Source organism: Prionailurus viverrinus, chromosome C1 (genome assembly GCF_022837055.1).
Source record: "Prionailurus viverrinus isolate Anna chromosome C1, UM_Priviv_1.0, whole genome shotgun sequence".
In the NCBI taxonomy this organism is placed as follows: domain Eukaryota; kingdom Metazoa; phylum Chordata; class Mammalia; order Carnivora; family Felidae; genus Prionailurus; species Prionailurus viverrinus.
Genome location: NC_062568.1, coordinates 103214404 through 103235154, shown reverse-complemented (window position 1 = coordinate 103235154; position 20751 = coordinate 103214404). Strand labels below are relative to the sequence as shown.

Below are 20751 nucleotides of genomic sequence, written 5' to 3'. Positions count from 1 at the left end.
CTTAGGGAAAAAAAAAAAAAGCACATACAAAGGCAATGGTGTCACTAAATTGATATCACACGATACATACACTAAAGGGAATCCGTGGTCAGAATGAACATTACCCCATTTTTCTGAAAATTTCACCAAACACAATCCTCAGAAAACTAGAAACCACTCAAGGAAAAGAGGGTAGGTTGGTTTTCCAGACACAGGTACTCTGAATAGTGCAGAAAGTGACAGGTGCAGGCTTGACAGCCAGAATAGAGTGACATGGGAACATGTATCAACATGGAGCCTCTCAAGCAGCACATCTGAGGACACCGGGGAGGGCCAGCACCCGGTGCCTCATATCCAATCGGCCCTGTGAGCACGGCTGAAGCCAAGGAGAGTACGGTAATTGATTTTCACAATGATGATCTCTAGTCATCAAGAAAAGGTTACATTTTATGTTCAGAACCCTCTGTTTAAGAAAGCGGGGAAGCATGTAATCCATTTGAGAAAGATTTTCATTTCAAATAGTTAAAAATTCTTTGAAAACATTTTTGGTGCTTAAAGGGATAAGTGACACTTATCTGGAAAATTCACTTATGTGGAACAACGTCTTTCCTAAAGATTCTAGATCAGTGAGGCGGCATGTTATATTTAGTTAGGCTTCTATCACTTCTCCTTTGTTGACATTCCCACTGTCTAATCTTCTTCGGCCTTTCAAACTTCCTAACTTCTAAGCATAATGGGGTTGTAAGTTTCTTGAGATGACACATTGTGACACCCATTCTTGGATATTCTATGTCCCTGTGGTTCTTGGCTTTTTTCTTTTTCTTTTTCTTTTTCTTTTTCTTTTTCTTTTTCTTTTTCCTTTTCTTTTTCTTTTCTTTCTTTCTTTTTTTTTTTAATTTTTTTTTAACATTTATTTATTTTTGAGACAGAGAGAGACAGAGCATGAACGGGGGAGGGTCAGAGAGAGAGGGAGACACAGAATCCGAAGCAGGCGCCAGGCTCTGAGCAGTCAGCACAGAGCCCGACGCGGGGCTCGAACTCACATACCGCGAAATCGTGACCTGAGCCGAAGTCGGACGCTTAACCGACTGAGCCACCCAGGTGCCCCTCTTATTTTTTTTTTTAAGACCATGGAATAGATGATAAACTGATAGTCACAGAAAATGATGGAATCCCAGAGTACCCATGAACTTTGACAAAGCCCTCCTGACATTTTGCGAAAAAACCCTTTTGGGTTCTGGTAAGAGTCCTAGAAGTCTGGTTTGCTTGTTGTTGTTGTTGTTGTTTTTCTAACAGCAACCTTATTTTTAAAAAGAGTCATTTCCATGGAGGCCTGTACTTTCCAGGTAACACTAGAGCTGGGAACACACAGGACTGTCCCTGCCTATCCTGCTGGCCTCCTTGCCCAACACCACGTCCCTCTGCATATCTTGCCCTGGAAAGAACTCATTGCTTTCTGGTGAATGTGCTGAGATCCTTCGTGCTTTCTCATATGCTATTCCCTTTCCCAAGGAAATCTCTTCCCAAGTCCACACCTTCTATGTCTAGTTTAAATGCTCTCTTTGACGGGGCGCCTGGGTGGCGCAGTCGGTTAAGCGTCCGACTTCAGCCAGGTCACGATCTCGCGGTCTGTGAGTTCGAGCCCCGCGTCAGGCTCTGGGCTGATGGCTCGGACCCTGGAGCCTGTTTCCGATTCTGTCTCCCTCTCTCTCTGCCCCTCCCCCGTTCATGCTCTGTCTCTCTCTGTCCCAAAAATAAATAAACGTTGAAAAAAAAAATTAAAAAAAAAAAAATAAATGCTCTCTTTGAGTACTGCTGCTCTCAAGAACCTTCTCATTCTCTCAGCTGTTGGAGGACGGGTGTGGTCTTCTTTATTTTTTTGCATATCAGGATGGAACTATGAGAGGCTGCAAAGCTCACTCTCGGCCACACCTGGGAGTCAGAGCCAGGATGAGAAATCCATCCCTGGTCCTCTCCCGACCTTGTTTCTTTCCGTGGCAGGGTGAACAACCATCACTGCAGCCCCCTCGTGGGCAGACACCCCTGTCCTCGACATTCTGTGTTTGGGAAGACTATCTATTGTCAGCCCTTGTGGCCCACGCAGAGGAGCAGGCATGAGCCTTACCTGGCGTGTTGAGCAGGCGGGACCTTCTGCAGTGGTAGGCTACCTCCTGCTCACAGTGCTCCGAGCCGTCAATCATGGCTTCCAGCTGTTCCATGCTGCCGCCATAATCCAAGGCCATGGTGTAGGGCTTCTCTGGGTCGGCGCCCCGCACCCGGGTCAGCTCTGTGTTGTTGTGCTGCACTGATGTCCAAATCTTGTCCTCTGTCCAGAAAACACAACCCAAGGAAGGAGACATCAGAAGGAAGGTCAAAAGGGGATCATGCTTATATACCTCAATAAAGCCAGAGGTGTGGGGAGGAGGTGGGGAAGAGATCACTCAAGCAATGTGATACTTGGCTCCACGTGGGGCAATCAATCACCACTACAGCACTCTACTCGTGCAAAAAACAAACAAAAAAATGACCAGAGGATTTCTGTTTCTCATAAAGCTTTGCCTTAATTTAATATGGGGGTTAATAGGGGCGCCAGAGTGGCTCAGTCAGTTAAGCATCTGACTTTGGCTCAAGTCATAATCTCGAGGTTTGTGAGTTCGAGCCCCGCATCGGGCTCTGTGCTGACAGCTCAGAGCCTGGCGCCTGCTTCGGATTCTGTGTCTCCCTCTCTCTCTGCCCCTCTCCTGCTTGCACTCTCTCTCTCTCTCTCTCTCTCTCTCTCTCTTTCTCTCTCTCTCTCAAAAATAAACATTTAAAAAATATGCGGGTTAATAATCATGGGAGCTAAACTTGTGGAACCCCTTATGCTAAGCACTTAATGCCCGTTATCTCATTTTAAAGTGACATTACCTAAATCAGAAGGAAGTTAGAAATGCCATGTTAGAAATGAAGGAGAAGTGATAAGAATTGAACAGCTTACCCTTGAGCAAATGACCAAGCAAGAATAGGAACGTAGGGTGTCTGACCGCAAAAAAAAAGCCCAGTAGCTTCCAGGTACTGACACACACTTCCCCACAAGACACATGCTAGCATAGATAATTGTCTCACAGAAACACAAGTATCCCACTGAATGTTTGCTGCACATAGAAAGACCTACGTATAGAAGGTATCTGTAAAATAAACCTGATTAACAAGGGTGAGGTTATGTGATCCATGCTGTTTATACAAGGTACTTAGATGAAGTTCCTTTTTGCTTTAATTCTCTATGCTACCTCTAGTTACCAAAAAAATATTTTAAGAGGTTTGCATAAAAATTCACATGCAGAGATGAGGACCTTTAGAGCAGGTTTGGAGAATGTGTGTTACCTCCTATAGGTAAGAATGGATGGTGAGGAGAGAGCAGAAACATTTGAGTTTTAGAGCTTGAGAGATATGTAGTTGAAACCTACCCCCACCAATGACAGGCTTGGACAAGTCACTTCGCTTTTCTAGGGCTCAGTTTTATTATCAGTAGAAAAAAGAAAGAGAAAGAAAGAAAGAAAGAAAGAAAGAAAGAAAGAAAGAAAGAGATATCAGCAGGAATTTAATACGGAATAGCAACCCAGCATATGAAGTCGCAAGGCATGGTCTGAGATCCATCAGACATTCTGTACTAATAACCTACACTAAAACGTTGACTGCAATGGGACATAGAATTTCATTCCGAACACGTTCACAAATAAAGCAAATGAGGAAATAGGAAGACTTAAAAAGCTTTTGTCATCCGAGAATCTTGCCCACATAATAACATCATTACTCTTCATAGATTCTCAGAGCTGAAAAAGAACTTACCATAGACATCATGTGGTTTCCTCCTACTTTGACCTCCTAGTTTTACAAAGGAGGAAATCAAGGTCTAGGAAGTAAAGAAATGACCCAGGGCATACCTACAGACAATAATGATAAGCGCTGATACTGAAAGTAACTATTATTAATTAGTACTACTAAGAAGCAGGATTGTGGCTGTTGGCATATTTAACTGGAAAGGAAAAACACAGGCCACCAAGACCCCCAATTTTAACACTTTTTCTACCATAATTCTGTGGGTGACTTGGGATAAGTAACTTTACTGCTCTGCTCTTCTGTTTCAATATATTAGAAGGAGGGACAGAAAGAAATTTGGTTTCCATTGTCTCTAAAGTATTTTCCAACTTCAAAAAAGGAAATAGCGCTTGCAGCCAAAAAATTAACTCTGTTCAAACGTTCTAAATCATCTTCAGACTATTCCCTAAAACCAGCCCACTGATAACCACATTATCTCCAATGTTTCACACAGGCAGGATTACATGTTCTATAAATTCTCAAAAAACATACTAGAATGAAGGTTATTAGATTCTGACTGAAAGTAAAGATAGGATGTTGATTCTAATTTGTAAAAATAATGTTACACAAACAATTAACATGAAACTCAAAAAATGTTCATGCCAATATAAACAAACACTGATAATTACCAGAGAAAAGTGATTGTTCATTAATACAATATCGTGGACAGAGAAATAAAGACTGAGAGTTTTTAAATGTCCATGGTTCTCAGAAGAAGAAAAGAACCACCTGGTTTAATGTATAATAATAGATATTGTGTTACTTTCTCGTGTAAGGACATTTTACATACCTTATCCCTGGTACATATAACATTCCACCACGATAAATACAGATAGATAGAGAGACAGAGAGATATAGACACAGGTACAGCTATGGATACAGACACAAACATACTCATAGAGATATAGATATATGAAGGCTTAGAGAGAGACAATAAATTTGTCCCCAGTCTCACTGTGTCATCTGATGCCAGAAGTGGTCCACACAGCATCATTAAATCCTACGAATTTAGATTTCCCTCCAAATACACACAGATTCTTATACCCACACATCCATTCATCTGATTATTCATGCATTCATTCATTGATTTGCTTATTCATTTACTCACTGCCTCATTTTGCCAGAGTCACATTCTATCTTTAGCAAGATGGAAAAGGAAGATGTGTAGGAGAGACAACATTTCATCTTAAAGCCACTAATGTTGCCAACCCTGACTTCTGGAAACTGAGGGTGAATGGCAGTTCTAATAACTCAACTACTGGCACTTTTTGATATATGCAAATATACAGGAGATACAAAAGAACAATTAAGAGGTCCAAAGGGCCCCCTGTGATTTACCCAGACATCACAAGCCCTACAAATGCAGGATGAGTTATAAGAGGAGAGAGGATTATGTGAAACCTAGAGCTTCTTAGCTGGCTTTCCTTTCAAAGATGCCCTTTGTCCTCTGATTATTTGTTCCCCCTGGGAGTTAGAAGAAGAAAGATTGAAAAGAAGGAGGTAATTGGATACTATTTCTTCTTGCTTTCTGTTATTTTCCCCCCTCAGTTTCACTGGTAGCAGGTGTAGATTAAGTCCTGCACTTTGACAAAATATTAAAGGCGAGGGTCAATGCCACTCATGAAAGTTAGCTTTGGTGCCTGATGCCCCTGATGTCTGGTCTAGGATGGGGATAGGCAGTTTTAGCTAAGGGGTGTCAATGTGAACTGTAGCTCTAAAGATTTTCAAACAAGAAAGATTCATTTGGAACTGTCTTCTAGGTGGGCGGAGGTGGGAATCTACTCACAGACCCACAGGTGCTTTAACTGAAATTGAACCCATGAAGCTAAATGTTCAAGATGGTCAAATTGGTCGCGGGCTGGTGGATATTAGTGGACACAGACTGGGCTCTGGAGTTAGAAGATATGGATTTGTGTACCAGGTCGACACTTACTAGTTAAGCAGAACTGGTCAAATTATTACTTCTCTAAAGTCCAGTTTCCTCATCAGTAGCATCTGGAGAGCAGAAATGAACGCCAACTGTACCGCGTGGTTGTAAAGTGAGGGGAATTGTGTGAGAAGGTCCATTAGTGCCTGAATTATCAAGCATCCCACAGAAATCTGTACGCGCCTGTTATATAAAGGATATATCAGCTCTGTCCACAAGGATCCCACAGACAGCAGATGCTGCTATTATTAACAATAGCATCAAGGAGGAGACGGCCTCTGGTGGCTGTCACAGTAGTTCTTACTGTGTTCTGTAGTTCACCAGTAGTTCTGGGTTCTTTCCCAGAACATAAAGTAGGACACATGAGACACTGAAGGAGAGGGTAGGGGGAAAACTGAGACTAGCCCTCTCTTTGCAGATCCTTAGGGAAACCACGCCAGTTTCAAGAGACCTGGACTAGGAAATGCTCCTTTCTCGCAGTTCTGTGAACTTGAACTCCCACACAAGGAAACCAATGGAGGTTTCCCTACAATGCAAGAAGGACCAGTTACACTCAGGGACAGAGAAATATATACCCTAAATGCTGTGATTGGGAGAACATCATGAACGCTTCCAGGCTTCAGGCATCATCCTCTACTGGTCTGCCTCCAGACCAGACCCTATACCACAGGCCATGTATTCTTGTCTCTAGAGATTCATCTAGGGCTTCAAGGTGCCACAAGATAGCAGCCTGGCTTTCGACACCTGCCTGTCTGATTAGAAAACTACGTTCCGCTAAATGTCAGCACTGAGGCCTTGGGCAAGTTGTCAACCTCGGAAATGTCCACACTGGAAAATGGGATACCAATATCAGTCATTTTATCCATGATCATATCCCAGTGATTTGGCATCATGTTTTACTTGAACACAAGGCAGGCTGAATGGCATGCAGAAGAGTAAAGAACGTCTACATTAGAACTCTTCTGTAACATGAGGTCCAGTACCCAGACTTCATTCTTTAAAGAATTGAGGGTGGGAGCTCACCTGGAAAATAAGGTTAGCAGGTGGGATGGACTGCATTTTCTTGTCATATAGCTGCTGCTAATAACTTATTACCATCTTGTTCAATCATCTTTTCCCTTTGGAATCGTCTCCTGTGTCTCTGTATTTATTTAGTGTCCCTTGGATTTCCTGGTCTGTAGTCAATGGAATTTGTTGGTCCTGGAAAACACTGCCCTTGATACCACTTTCGGCTACCCAATCCAGTCTCTATTATTTCTTCCTGTTGACTACCATTCAGTCCCACGATAAGCAGCATAGCCCCATCTTTCTAACTTGCTCAAAGGAATACATGTATTAAGTTATCCAAGATAAATTCTCTGCTTCAGGGAAAACTGCATTTAGAGATTTTTGAGCTGGCAGGAATCTAGCCCATTCATTAAGGATCGTAACAGCAATTATATATTTGCTTTTTTTATGTGATACTTAGTTTGCAAATATTTTCCCCCATTTCATAGATCCCCTTTTTATTTAGTTGCACACTTCCTTTGCTGTGCAGAAACTTTTTAGTTTGATGTAGTCCCACTTGTCGATTTTTGCTTTTCTTGTTTCTACTTTTGATGACATATCCGAAAAAACTGTTGACAAGACCAGTGTCAAGGAGCAACTTCCCTGTGTTTCTGGGATTTTTATGGTATCAAGTGTTATGTTTAAGTCGTTAATTTATTTCGAGTTAATTTTTGTGAGTGGTATAAATAAGGGCCCAAGTGTTTTTGTTTGTTTGTTTGTTTGTTTGTTTTTGCATGTGGCTGTCCAGTTTCCCCAGCACCATTAGTTGAAGAGACTATTCTTTCCCCTTTGAGTGTTCTTGGCTCCTCTGTCAAATATTAATTGAAAACATTTGTTGGGGGTGTAATTCTGGGCTCTCCATTCTGTTCTGTTGGTCTACGTGTCTATTTTTATGGCTGTATCCTACTATTTTAATTACTAGAGCTTTGAGGAAATGGGGAGATGTTGTTTAAGGGTGTCCAATATACTGGCGTGAGTGTGAATGATCTCATGAGCCAGACCCACACCAGCTATTATGCCTGCCTTTATTCCTAAAGGAGTTACAGGCCATGAGGTATCAAGAAAGCTTGTGGAATAAAATTCTATAGCATCATTTCACAGACATAACAGAGTATAGTGATTCAGGCTGGCAAAGCCATTTCTCAAACCGCACTGTGAATTTAGTTTTGAAGTCTGTCTTCCCATAAAGCTATGAGATCTCCCAAAATATAAAGTGTATCATTCATTCTTATTTTCAAATATGTGCCTAGGTAGTGCTGGGCCAGCCACAGGAGTACCTGACCGGAAGGATAATGCACTGCCTAACTCTTTAAAAGCTTACCATCGTTTAGGGGTGGGGGTGGGGGTTGTGCATAGAAGAAAGACAAATGTCTCAGGCTATGGTACTTACTCTTCAGATTATAAATAAGTGGGATTACCCAGAGACTGGGGCGGGGGGGCAGGTTTGGGAGTGGCTGTTAGAGAAGCCTGCCAGCAGAGAATGCACTGTTTTCCTTGAGAATGGACAGAGCAACAGAAGCCTTTCACTCTCAGACCTCCAGAACCTGGGCTGTCATGGAGCACTGCGTAGGATTTCAGGAAATTGTTGTCAAGGGACAAGATTAGTTGATCACCATTTGCTTTCTGCCAAGTTTTTTCCTCCAGCATTTCCAGGGCAGCTTTTCTATGCATGTGTAGTGGTCCAACGGTCCAAATGTAAAAGAAGTTTCAAGTTATGAGATTGACATACACACACAGACATTCAATATGACCACCAACATTATTGACAAGAGAAAAGAAAAAGAGGCTGCATAGTAGTAATGCTGTGATGTTCTGAAACATTGTGTATTATCATCTCTCTTGTGAAATCCTTCCCGGTCATCACCCCAGAAATTCTTCCGTGAATGCACATCCTGGGTCTCTCCATGACCTCCTGGTTTCTCTTGCTCTATTTCAGAAGCTGTAAACTGTTTACCTACAAAGCCAGAATTTAATTTCTTTCATATCTTTTCTCTCATTTTATCTGATTGCTATTATTATTGTGATGATCATTATTATTATTAATAATAGCAGTAATTATAGATGATGTAAGCTGTTCTATCTGTTACCATGGAGATCGTCACGGAGAAGAACGAACAAACAAAAGGAAAGTAAAAAAGGAGAGAGAGAGAGAGAGAGAGACAAAATAACTCTGATTAATGAGACCTCATTCTACACACATATCTGTCTCTTTGCAGGACCAAAAAAATGTGCAATTTTTCTATCACAACGTATGAGAGGAAGGGAAGTCTACAGATTGTCAATACCCAGCTTAATTGAACTTAAATCACTGTGGGGAGCTGTTTATAGTCCTTTGAAAAGTGTGCCAATTCACTTATGCTCCTATTATAATAAAGCAAGTCTATATTAAGGTCCCTGGGGTCACTTCTGGTACAGTTATCTATGTTGACAAAGTGAATTTTCTATGCCAGGGGTAAAGGCAGTTCAAATAATCCTCAAGCCACTGCCTGTACCACTCATTTGCCATCTATGCATGCACAGCCTACTGACATCTCTTGTCGTTCTGCATTGATAGTTATTTAATTTTTCATATGTTTGTACCTTATCTCTCCATTTAAAGCACGGGCAACGGCCGCTGAGTAAATGTCTGCTTGGCGGGGGCTTCCCTGGTTAATGGAGGCAGATGTGGGGGAGAAAAGTGAGGGGTCTGGGATGGGTAGGCCTGGCCAGCTCTCCCATGGACTACATTCCTGAACAGGGCAGAGACATTTAACCTCCCCAAGCCTCAGTCTTGTCCTCTGTATACTGGCTATGACCCTCTGAGCAGTGGTGATGCGTGGATGGAACAAAACGTACAGGGCGGAGCTGGACACACAGCCTGGCCCTGGGTACCAGATGGTAAATCAAAGTCCACCTTCTGATGAAGCCATTCGGGGAGCATCAGAAAGGGTCATTTCAGCATCAGAGACAGGCGTGGGAACCTGTGCTGAGGGGGTCAGCACCCTCCACCCCAACCTGTAAAGGGAAGAGGGACACTTGGTGTAAAACAATGTCCAACTCCTTTAAATGGCCTCGGATTCCCACAGGAGCTGTCTTCCCTCTCAGGTGGATCAGCCAGCTGCCTGGGCGAGAATCCACCCGTGCAGCGCTAAAACCACTGCAGATGTGGCTGCTTTCAGCGTCTGGCCTTCTGCTGCTGAGGGGAGCGCATTACCGGTTTACAGCCCAGCTCTGCCCACCACCCGCCCCCTGCTCCCCTGCATTAGCTGGAACACAGACACCAGGGCGCAGGGAGGGGGGGTACAGGGGAGGGCGGGGGGTAGCGACGCCCTGCTCTGGCCATTACTGCGCTTCCACCTGCCTGCGCGGGCCACGCTTTACGACTTCCAGACAACATACTTGACTGTGATTTATTCTCCTACTTCGCTGGAGCCTTTACTTTTTATGTACCTTTTTGGGGGGTTATTTTTCTCTTGTCTTGCTTTAAAATAGGTGGTATGATCACAGAGACCTGGGTAATCTGTTTTACGGTCTTGGAGTGGGGGGGGGGGGTTGAAACAGATCACGCGCACATCCTATCATGTTTGTTTGTTGCTCATGGGCTTCTTCAAGGAAAATGTAGTAAATGTCTGGAGTGTGCAGAGGATTATCTTAGGGGCTGGGAAGGAAAGATGAGGGGCATGGGGGCTGAATGACACTCTGGACGCTTAAGCCCAAGGCATTCACAGCTGGTTCTGGGAGCAAAGGTCCCAAGGAAGCTGAAAGTCCGGCAGCATGGAGCCGGAGGGGTGGGTGTGGACACACCCACTGCACCTGCCCTCTGGGCAGGGGACAGGAGAAAGGACTATCCACATGGAAATCACCTGGTGGGGCTGGTGGGCCGCCTTTGGTTGCTGTTAGTATTACTTATGAAATCTCTAGGACTACGTCGGTAGCAGGTACTGTTTGGTGCATGCTGAGGAAAAACTGGCACTCACATAGATCGAAATCCAGTTCCTACATCTGTCACTTACTAGCTGAATGATGCTGGACATTCTCTTCCACCGTTCTGGACCTCTGATTTCTCAAAACACAAGCAAGAAGTGACTCTACCTCACACTTGATGTGGATTCAATGAGATAAACACAGAAAATACAGCCCAGTATCTGGGACACAAGTACACCATGAGTAGTAGTTTCCATCCCTTTTTTTTTTTAATTCTTTTTTAATGTTTATTTATTTTTGAGACAGAGAGAGACAGAGCATGAACGGGGGAGGGGCAGAGAGAGAGGGAGACACAGAATCAGAAGCAGACTCCAGGCTCCGAGCCATCAACCCAGAGCCCGACGCGGGGCTCGAACTCACGGACCGCGAGATCGTGACCCGGGCTGAAGTTGGATGCTTAACCAACTGAGCCACCCAGGTGCCCCTTCCATCCCTTTTTAAAGAAGGTCTAATGTTGGGGTTTCTGGGTGGCTCAGTCTGTTGAGCGTCCCACTTTTGATTTCAGCTCCGGTCATGAACCCAGGGCCATGGGATCGGGCCTCATGTCAGGCTCCACTCTGAGCACGGAGCCTGCTTAACATTCTCTCCCTCTGCCCCTCTCCCCCATATGCACGCTCTCACAAACAAACAAACAAACAAATAAAAGAATCGCCACGGTAGCCAAGATTGAAGTTAGGAGCCCAAAAGGGAGACTATTGACTGCAAAGTCTTCCCCATGGTCCTAGTCCTGAGGAGGGATATCCAAGGGCAGCATTCACATCTCCTTCCACAAGGTCACAAAGGAAGACAAGGCTTCTGTAAATCTCATACTGTCTACTTACTCTGCTCTCACGGATTTTAGATTCTGGCTCTAGAGGTGATTGACAAAAAGTAACTCAAAGAGGCACATGGAATGATTTGTCTTTCTTTCAGCTGACATCTCTGCTCCAGAGCTCATTACAGTATAAATGATATTGCCAGAGTGCCAGTGTCTTCTCCAGGGGGAAGCCTGTTCTGACTCTACCAGCAACCTGCTCTCTTCTTACTCAGCAATCATTGTTAATGACCTGTTTACTCAACCTCCCCCCCCCCACCACCACCCGCGACACGGTAAGTTCCACAAGGCAAAAAGACTGTCATGTAAGTCATTGTATGCCAAATACCTGACCCACAGTGGGCATTCACTTACCATGGAATGAAACATCCCACACAACCAGGGTTTTACTGACTTCAGTGACAGCTCTTGAAATTAGCAGGGAAGTGATACAGGATGTGAAAGTATGTTTAGACATATACTTGAAATTCTGCTCTGCAGCCCAGAATATCTGTTGTGTGAGCAGCATATTGAAAAAAAAATTCACATATCTATCACGAGGTGTCTGAATGAATAAAGCATAGTTAATTTGCACAGTGAAATACTATGCAGTTATAATAAATACCACACAACACCTTTCTAAACTGATTTATGATACGTCCCAGGAAGCACTGTAAAGTGACAAGATCAAGGCACCGAGGTGCAAAGACTATGCTACATTTTGTGCAAGAATAAAGAAGAAATAGAAATACACACAGGAAGGATAAACCAATATAAATGGTGACCTGGATAAGATGGGTAAGAAGAGGGTGAATACAATAGGAGAGAGAGTAAGACATCTTTGGTCAACCATCTTATATATAATATAAATATAAAAATATATTCATATATTATGTAAATATATAAATACAAGTATATATATATAAATATGTATATTTAGCTTTTGTAACATGCAAATATTTTGCATAATCAAAATATGGGATTAAATCAAAAGGATAAAAAGAGGGAAAACCTAAAATTGAACATTAAGCAGAAACAAAAAGCCTCCCTGTATATTAAACAGACAAAATAATCACAAATAAGGAAATATGAATTCAAGTAACTTTTCAATGAGGTATTCCGTCTAGCTATACCCCCTTGGTAAAATATATTCTGAGAACAAAAGTTAAAATTCAAGAAATGCTACACTTTATTTTGTTATTGGTAGCGAATGGCTGATGTGACTCTGAATCTATTTTGTGTATATTGTCAGGTAGAACAAATGAGTAAATATATTGGTATTGTTGAGACAGGTTCTCACTGTGAGAGAAGAGAGATCCATATAGAAGAGAGAACGATGAGGGAAAATCTAATGGTGCTGTATTTGCATTGGCTATAACCGTAAGAAATCATAATTTAAACACAAGTGTGCACACGCACACACACACACACACACACCAACTCACATTTTCTAGTTCGGTCCACTGAAATAGACTAGAAGTAATAAGAAAACCTAACACCTAGATCCGAATTTTTAAATGCCATTTGCTACAAAAAGGAGCAATGTTTTTTTTTGTTTTGTTTTGTTTTTTTGTTTTTTTGTTTTTGAGAAAAAAGTGAGTCTGGGTCTAGGTGGGGCAAGTTCAAGGGGATATCTGGTGTTAGAAACAAGGAAGTACTCCAAGATTAATGGAGGCAGGTAACAAAGCCATAGGAGCAGAATTAGCCAGAGTAGGACTAGCTACATTTGGGGAAACTGGAACACAAAGAACATCATGATAATGGTAACAACATTTTAAAATGAAATAATTTATGAGTCTAGATGAGTCTAGAGTGACATAAGAGAGGTGGAGGCAGGGCAAGGAATAAAAAGCTATTCTGAAAAAAAAAAAAAAAGCTCTTCTGTAGAGAAGAGTACAGAATGACAGCTGAAAATGCAGAAGGAATTATAGGATTAGTAAAACAACATTTTACAAATTCCAGTGTGATAACATATGGGTCAGGGTCATTCCCGGATTGGGAGGATACGTTGAGGAAGGAGATATTCACACAGCGTCTGCATATAACCCCACAGACAACTCACTGACTATAAATCACCTTCACAGTGCAGAGATCTGGCAGGAGTGTGTTAGCCGGTGTTGGGGCTGAATTGCCCCAATAACATCATGTACCTATTAATGAGATGCACTGAAGAGGACAGACATCACCCATGAGGTTTTCTTGCCAAAGCATTCCAACGATAAAGAAATTATCAGAAAAAAAATCTAAAAAAAAATATGGAATATTTTTCTTAACAACTGGCTAGTACACTTCACAAAAAGTTAATGTAATGAAAGCCATACAGAAGAGATGGGTTGGGGGAAGGGAGTTTCTAGTTAAAAGGGACTAAAAGGATATGACCATCAAATTTAAACATGTGGACACTGCTTGAATCCTGAAGAGAAGTACAAAACCAGATAACACTGTACAGACAAGACTGACTCTACATTGAACAGTTTTTTTTTTTATTTAAAATTTTTTTTTTCAACGTTTATTTATTTTTGGGACAGAGAGAGACAGAGCATGAACGGGGGAGGGGCAGAGAGAGAGGGAGACACAGAATCAGAAACAGGCTCCAGGCTCTGAGCCATCAGCCCAGAGCCCGACGCGGGGCTCGAACTCACGGACCGCGAGATCGTGACCTAGCTGAAGTCGGACGCTTAACCGACTGCGCCACCCAGGCACCCCTACATTGAACAGTTTTGATTGGAATAATGTTTATGTTCTTATGTACGATATTAGTATTGTGGTTATGTAGGATAATACCTTTGTTCTTAAAGATATAAACTGAAGTCTTTAGGTTTCAAAGATCAGTATGTTGACAACTTACTTTCAAATAGTTCACAAAAAAAAAGAAGCATTTTTGTAAGTTTATTTATTTTGAGAGAAAGAACATGAGCAGGGTAGGGAGAGAGAGAAATGGGGAGAAAGAATCCCAAGGAGGCTCCACATTGTCAGCACAGAGCCTGATGTGGAGTGCAATCCCATGAACCTTGAGATCATAACCTGAGCTGAAATCAAGAGTCAGATGCTTAACCAACTGGGCCACCCAGGTGCCCCAAGAAGCATTTTATACCAGGAGGAAGGGATGTGGGGGAGAGAGGAGAGAGAGAGAGAGAGAGAGAGAGAGAGAGAGAGAGAGAGAGAAAGTGAAGGTCACACAAATAAGCAAGTATGGCAGAATTTTAACACTTGGAAAAGTTGGGTGAAAGGCATATGGGTGTTCATTTTAGTGTTCTTTCAACTTTTCTGTAAGTTTGAACATTTTAGAATAAACACATTTGGGAGGAAAAGATAATGCTTTGTGCAGCACTACGCCTGTAGTAAGTGTTCCAAGCTATTCCACTGTGCTCTGACAAATTCTTGTGCATGTGCCCTTATACCAACACACACATGGCTGAGGACTAATTATCCAAATAATTATCATGTGGCAAAAATTAGTATCAAACTCAACCGTTCATACATGGTAGCGCATCCATTCTCAAGTGCATATTTATTAATAATGTTGAATTAATTTTCATGGGTGCTTTCAGTATATCAGGTGTTGTGCGCTTGTAAAAGTAATTAGTTATTATTTTCATTACTGCATCCCCAGAAACCAGAGTCAAGGTTGCTGATGATAGAGTAGTAAAAATAAGTAACAATTATCATGTATTAGGTATATAATGCCAGGCATTTTTTTTTCTTACGGTTATCATGATCTCATATAAACTTCATAACCACCTTAAAAAATAGGTTATATTATTCATTACAGAGAGGAAACTCAGAAACAGAGAAGCTGACTAACTTAACATCACCAAAATCAAGAAAACTAAGAAGTATCAGTGGTTGGATTCAAACCAAGCCCAAGCTCTTTACGACCACGCTAGATTTGGTGTATGTTAGTCTATTACATGCATTGAAGGTGGAGTCATGAGAATTGTTATAGGCCAAGAAGCTTCGTAAGAGAAAGAGAGGAGAGCCTGGTCTAAAGAAGGAGGTGAGGGAATGGTATTCCAGAAGAACAGAACCAGGTACAAGACCCAAGACCTGAGGTCTGGACAGAACATTCAGACCTGGCACTGTTAAACCCATGTGGAACTGCCCCCCAGGCCACTAACCAGCCAATGTCTTTTGCCAGCTTCTTTCTGCAAACACATGTAACATATCCAAATGCTTGCATACTGACAGCACAAGGCTGACTGGTGCTCCCTTCACTTGAGAAGGAGGAACAAGGCTCCCAGACAAATGGACCCTCTGCTTCCCCTACTTCACAGAGCATAGAATCACAAGCTGCTAGCACATCCTGGCTGTTTTACAGTTTGGAATGTCTAGACTGACTTTGATTCATGATCTCTCCCTGGAATCCTGGGCTCAGAGCAAAAGTGAACAAAAGAAAGCAAGCGTTTGGGGAGGCACCTTTGACTGACACTTGTTATTTCACTCTTCCAGACAAGGAAAGTGTCCTGCCCAATGGTGTAACTGCATCAGCATTCACAGGTGAGCCAGGAGCCCTCAAAAAAGGCCAAGGGCTCTTGGGTACCTGCTCATTACATCCCCACATCCGGGACCCTGCTGCTCTCAACAGGATTGATTTTCCTCCTTTTGCCCTCTCTGTCCAGCCCAGGGACACCTATCTTTCAAAGTCAAACCCAAGCCCTACGTCTCCCGGGAAGCCTTTCTTGATTGCTCCTCTCTCTGAATTCCTTTGGCGTCTATATCCTGCTATGATGGCAGTACTTGTTGATAATGACTTCTATTTTAGAAGCTCTTAGACACTGTCACAGATTGTACTGAGTCTATATGAACAATGCTCCTTTACTTTTATGCAATGTACACATCAGCACACTGAGGTAAGGGTAACTGATCATCCCTATTATACAGATGAGGAAACTGAGTCTCATAGAAGTTAATGTGCCTGGAATACCATGGCTGTCAAGTATCTACAAGATAAGCACATGACTTAAATAGAATGGCCTATATAAAAGTGCTTTAAGAGCTAGAAGTTAAATATGAGATCCTTGGACGTTGAGGGTAGTGATTCACAGTGGATTGTACAGCACTAAGTACCAGGCAGCCTCAGTAAACACTGGTTGATCGGACTGTGCCCTGATCCTCACAGCACTAAAAGGAAAGAATCACCAGGTATCTGCAATAAAAATGTGTTGTGAAAGGTCCACCAGGAAGGTGTCAGGATAGGCTCTGTGTTCAGATCTTAAGAAGAACTACTCTTTCAGGCACTGACCAGGCCCCTCCTAGAAGTGGGGGATGAATACGGAAGGGGACATGTTAAGAGTAAAGCACTATGCTAATCACCTTGTAAAGATATTTCCCAAAGTTTGGTATCTTCAGGTATTTGTTAAAAATGCTATTTCCGGGGTGCCCAGATGACTCAGTTGATTGAACATCCAACTCTTGATTTCAGCTCATGTCGTGATCTCATGGGGTTTGTGAGATGGAGCCCTGCACTGATGGTGTAGAGCCTGCTTGGGATTTTCTCTCTCTCCTTCTGCCCCTCTCCCCTGCTTGTGTTCTCTTTCTCTCTGTCACTCTAAAAAATAAATAAAATAAAATAAAATAAAATAAAATAAAATAAAATAAAGCAGTGTGTGAGTTTGTAAGGGAGGGTGTGTGAATGAACGAATAAGCAAATAAATGAATGAAAGTCACATTGCAATCACCCTCCCCATCTTTTGTCCTGAGCCTTCTGTTCTCATCCACATGGTCAGAGTCAACTGGCCATGCTAAATGGGTGTGTGAAAGGAATTTCTCTAAGTGCTTGTTAAAATTCTTGGCAATTCAAAGGTGACAATGCTTTAATTTCAGGGTAATGCTACAGCTTTATGACTTAGTAGTTTTATTTAATGGCCCAATTTAGCAGGAGATTATGCCGTCTGCCACTGGCCCAGAGAGACCACTTTAAAGCTCTCGCCTTGGACACAAGCAGATATGCTCCTTGGCTTCACCTAAGAGACCAGCCTTCTGGAAGTCCTAGGAGCCCTCTGAAGTCGCCACACCTTGGTGGACAGCATAAGATATCAAACAGGGACAGAGACACTTACAAAAAGTTTCCTTCCTCTAAGCCGTGGAACTGCCATGTTTCATCAGCTGAAAACAGTCCTTCGGAAAACACTTAATTTATAAAAAGCAAACTGTCCCTCTGAAATATAAGCAACAATGCAACTATTATTCCAACTGATTAAACCGCTAGTGAGCCACGGCATATATGTCACTCATGAGTGAGCCTGAGTGGACACATTTCCAAGGAAAGGGGAAAGAAGAGGAGAAAGTCCTATGTTTCCTCCACCACCTGCTCGGTGTCAGTCACTCTCCGACATTCTCTAAATGTTAACTCATTTAACGGAGTACACACCAATCACAGAAAGCTATTAACATCACCCTTCATATACAGAGAGGGGAAGAGAGATACAAAGAATGAGGGCCTTGCGCATGGTTCCAAGACAATAAGTATAACAGATATTAATTATAATAATCTGAAGGATGTAAGAAGCACCAGGAATTGTTGTAAGACTTTCAATTAATGCATATGAATGCACATACCCTCATAGCCATGCCCTTCAAGATCGGCAGTCATGAATAAGGAGCTTGGGATTTGCACAGGTAGAAGAGGACAGGGATGGGAAGCGACGGTCAGACCTGTGCTTTCATAAGATCCCTCTAGCTGTTGTGTGAATTATGAATCAGACTGGGGAAGGCTGAGGACATGGGTGGTTTTATTTATTTATTTTGAGAGAGAGAGAGAAGGAGAGAGGGAGAGAGAAGCAAAGAGAAAGAGGGAGACAGAGAATCACAAGCAGGCTATGTAACATGATGAGCTGAGCCGAAAACAAGAGTCAGATACTTTACCGACTGAGCCACCCAGGCACCTGTGTGTGTGTGTGTGTGTGTGTGTGTGTGTGTACAACAAGGACATGAGATTATAAACTTTGTGGACTTGAGAAACCATATCATTCTTCTTAAAAGCTTATTTATATATTTTGAGAGAGAGAGAGAGAGAGAGCGAGCACAGGGGAAGGGCAGAGAGAGGAGAGAGAGAATCCCAAGCAGGCTCCACTGTGTCAGAGCAGAGTCTGACACGGGGCTTGATTTCACAAACCGTGAGACCATGACCTGGGCTGAAATCAAGAGCTGGCCATTTAACCTACTGAGCCAGCCAGGCACTGCTGGGGGACCATATCTTAATCATTTCTATATCCTCAGTGCCTGGCCCAGAGCAGACAAGCAATGCATAGTGATTCAAAGTCCTAGAGGAGAGTGTACGTCCCAGGCCTTGGGACCCTCTGGTAAGACACACAGCGTACCTAGCAGGAACAGCTTTAAGTCTGCTGGATATACTTGGGATCTTGTTTCTGTAACTTGCTAGCCTCATTAACATATTTGCAAAGCAAAACCAATTCCAGTTACTTTCCAGTATTGCATCTGGAACTAGCCCAGTAGCCAGCAGATATGCAGCACAACTGTATGAAGTCTGTAATCGAATGACAATTTTTTTGGCAACTATATTTCTGTAATGACGGCTATCTAACTTATGATGAGAGACAAACTTGAGAACCTGAGTCTCGATTGTTCCTGTAGACGACTTTGGCAGGGAAGTTAATACTTCCTTTTTTTGTTGTGTGTGTGTGTGCCTGTGTGTGTATGTGTGTGTAAGAAGTGGAGTGTTTGGGGTGGAAGCCTGAAGGGGAATGCCAATAGGAGGCACGAGGACAGAACTTTATTATAGATGGGCAAGTCATCAACAAGTAAATTTTACCTCTCTTTAGTGTAAAATCCAGCTGCCGAAAATTACCAATGTACTAAGCAAATCAGGGAGAGATAAATGTGCCATAAGTTGGTTCTATACAATGTCATAGGTAACTCTTATTTCCTAATTTCCTATATACTTACAGACCTTTGTACAGTCCAGACACAAACAGTAAACTCTCTGGCATTGCTCTAACTTCAAAGCGAGGCCGCGAACTGTTTGACCTAACTGAATGGATGCATTTCTTTCTTTTTGTCAACAGTCTGGATGATAATCTATTACCTGCAATCACACTGCACAATTACGTGCAGGAATATTAGAGAGACCTCAATTGCAGCTTCTCTACCTACTCCATTATGCATGCTTTGATGAGTTTTAATGAAAACAGATCCTGCTGCCAAAGAAGGGAGAAACAGAGCATCATAATAATGAGAGTGATAAGACATGGCGACTTGTAAGGTGGTTTGCAAATGGATTATGAGCTGTTTGAGAATGAGAAACAAGTTTTGCTTTAGAGATTTGACTAAACATTCCTTGTAAATTCCTTGCAATGGCTGATGATTGCCGTGCAGGTCTAGATACATGAAATTGGTATTGTATTCATCAAGAGAGAAAATCAATGCGTTTTTGTTACTGGTTTTAAACAAACAATTTTGCATATCCGTATACAATTGTACTATACAAAGGAAAAACTGTGTGTGCCTGGGAAACATCTTTTAACATGTTGACAAGGTATCCTGTTAACATTAAACATGGCACAATGGAAGCTACATAGAATGAGTGTAAATGTCAAGTTCTAAAGAAAATCTTGTTGGAATGTCTCACCTTTCTAGTTCTGCTTTATAAATACTAGAAGCTTCCCCTCAGAAATGCTACCTCCAGGTTTCTCGAGCCTCAGAAATCTCATGACTCCTGCAGAAAGCAGCACAGACTTTATCGCTGGCAAGGGTGCACACCTATCTTTTACAGCTAGTAGGAGTGTACAGATACCATCTATACTAGGACAGCAGTGAGGGAGAATGAGGGCATGATTAATAATTACACCAGGGTATTTGGTTACCCTATTTCATGACCATCTACTTTTTGAAACTAGGAAGTTCTCATATATATTATAATCCTCAAATGAACCTTTGAAGGCAGCCATTTTTTATCATCTCCATTTTACTGATAAGGAAACCAAGGTCCAGAAATGCTAACCGACTTGTCCAAGGTCACACAGCTGGAATATGCTGGCACTAGAATTTAAATTCCAATGTGACTCCAACACATGTGCTACCCCCACTGGTCATTCCCGTATTTGAAGATAAGAAGGGATTTGGGGAAGGCTATCAATGGGAGGTCTTGGAGGCAATGGGGAACAGTTGGGCACAGGTACTCTTGGATTTGTAGAAGATGTTCCACATAGTAGAAATGAGTCAAGCC

General features: G+C 42.4%; 1 protein-coding gene across 1 annotated transcript in view; it reads right to left on the bottom strand.

Annotated features, from left to right (window-relative positions):
* The window catches only part of CNTNAP5 (contactin associated protein family member 5), a 796934-nt gene that overhangs the window by 237626 nt on the left and 538557 nt on the right, over positions 1 to 20751 (bottom strand). The window contains exon 13 of the mRNA XM_047871013.1: positions 2105 to 2305. Within this exon, the coding sequence (XP_047726969.1) occupies positions 2105 to 2305 (201 nt within the window). The remainder of the gene's footprint in view (positions 1 to 2104; positions 2306 to 20751) is intronic.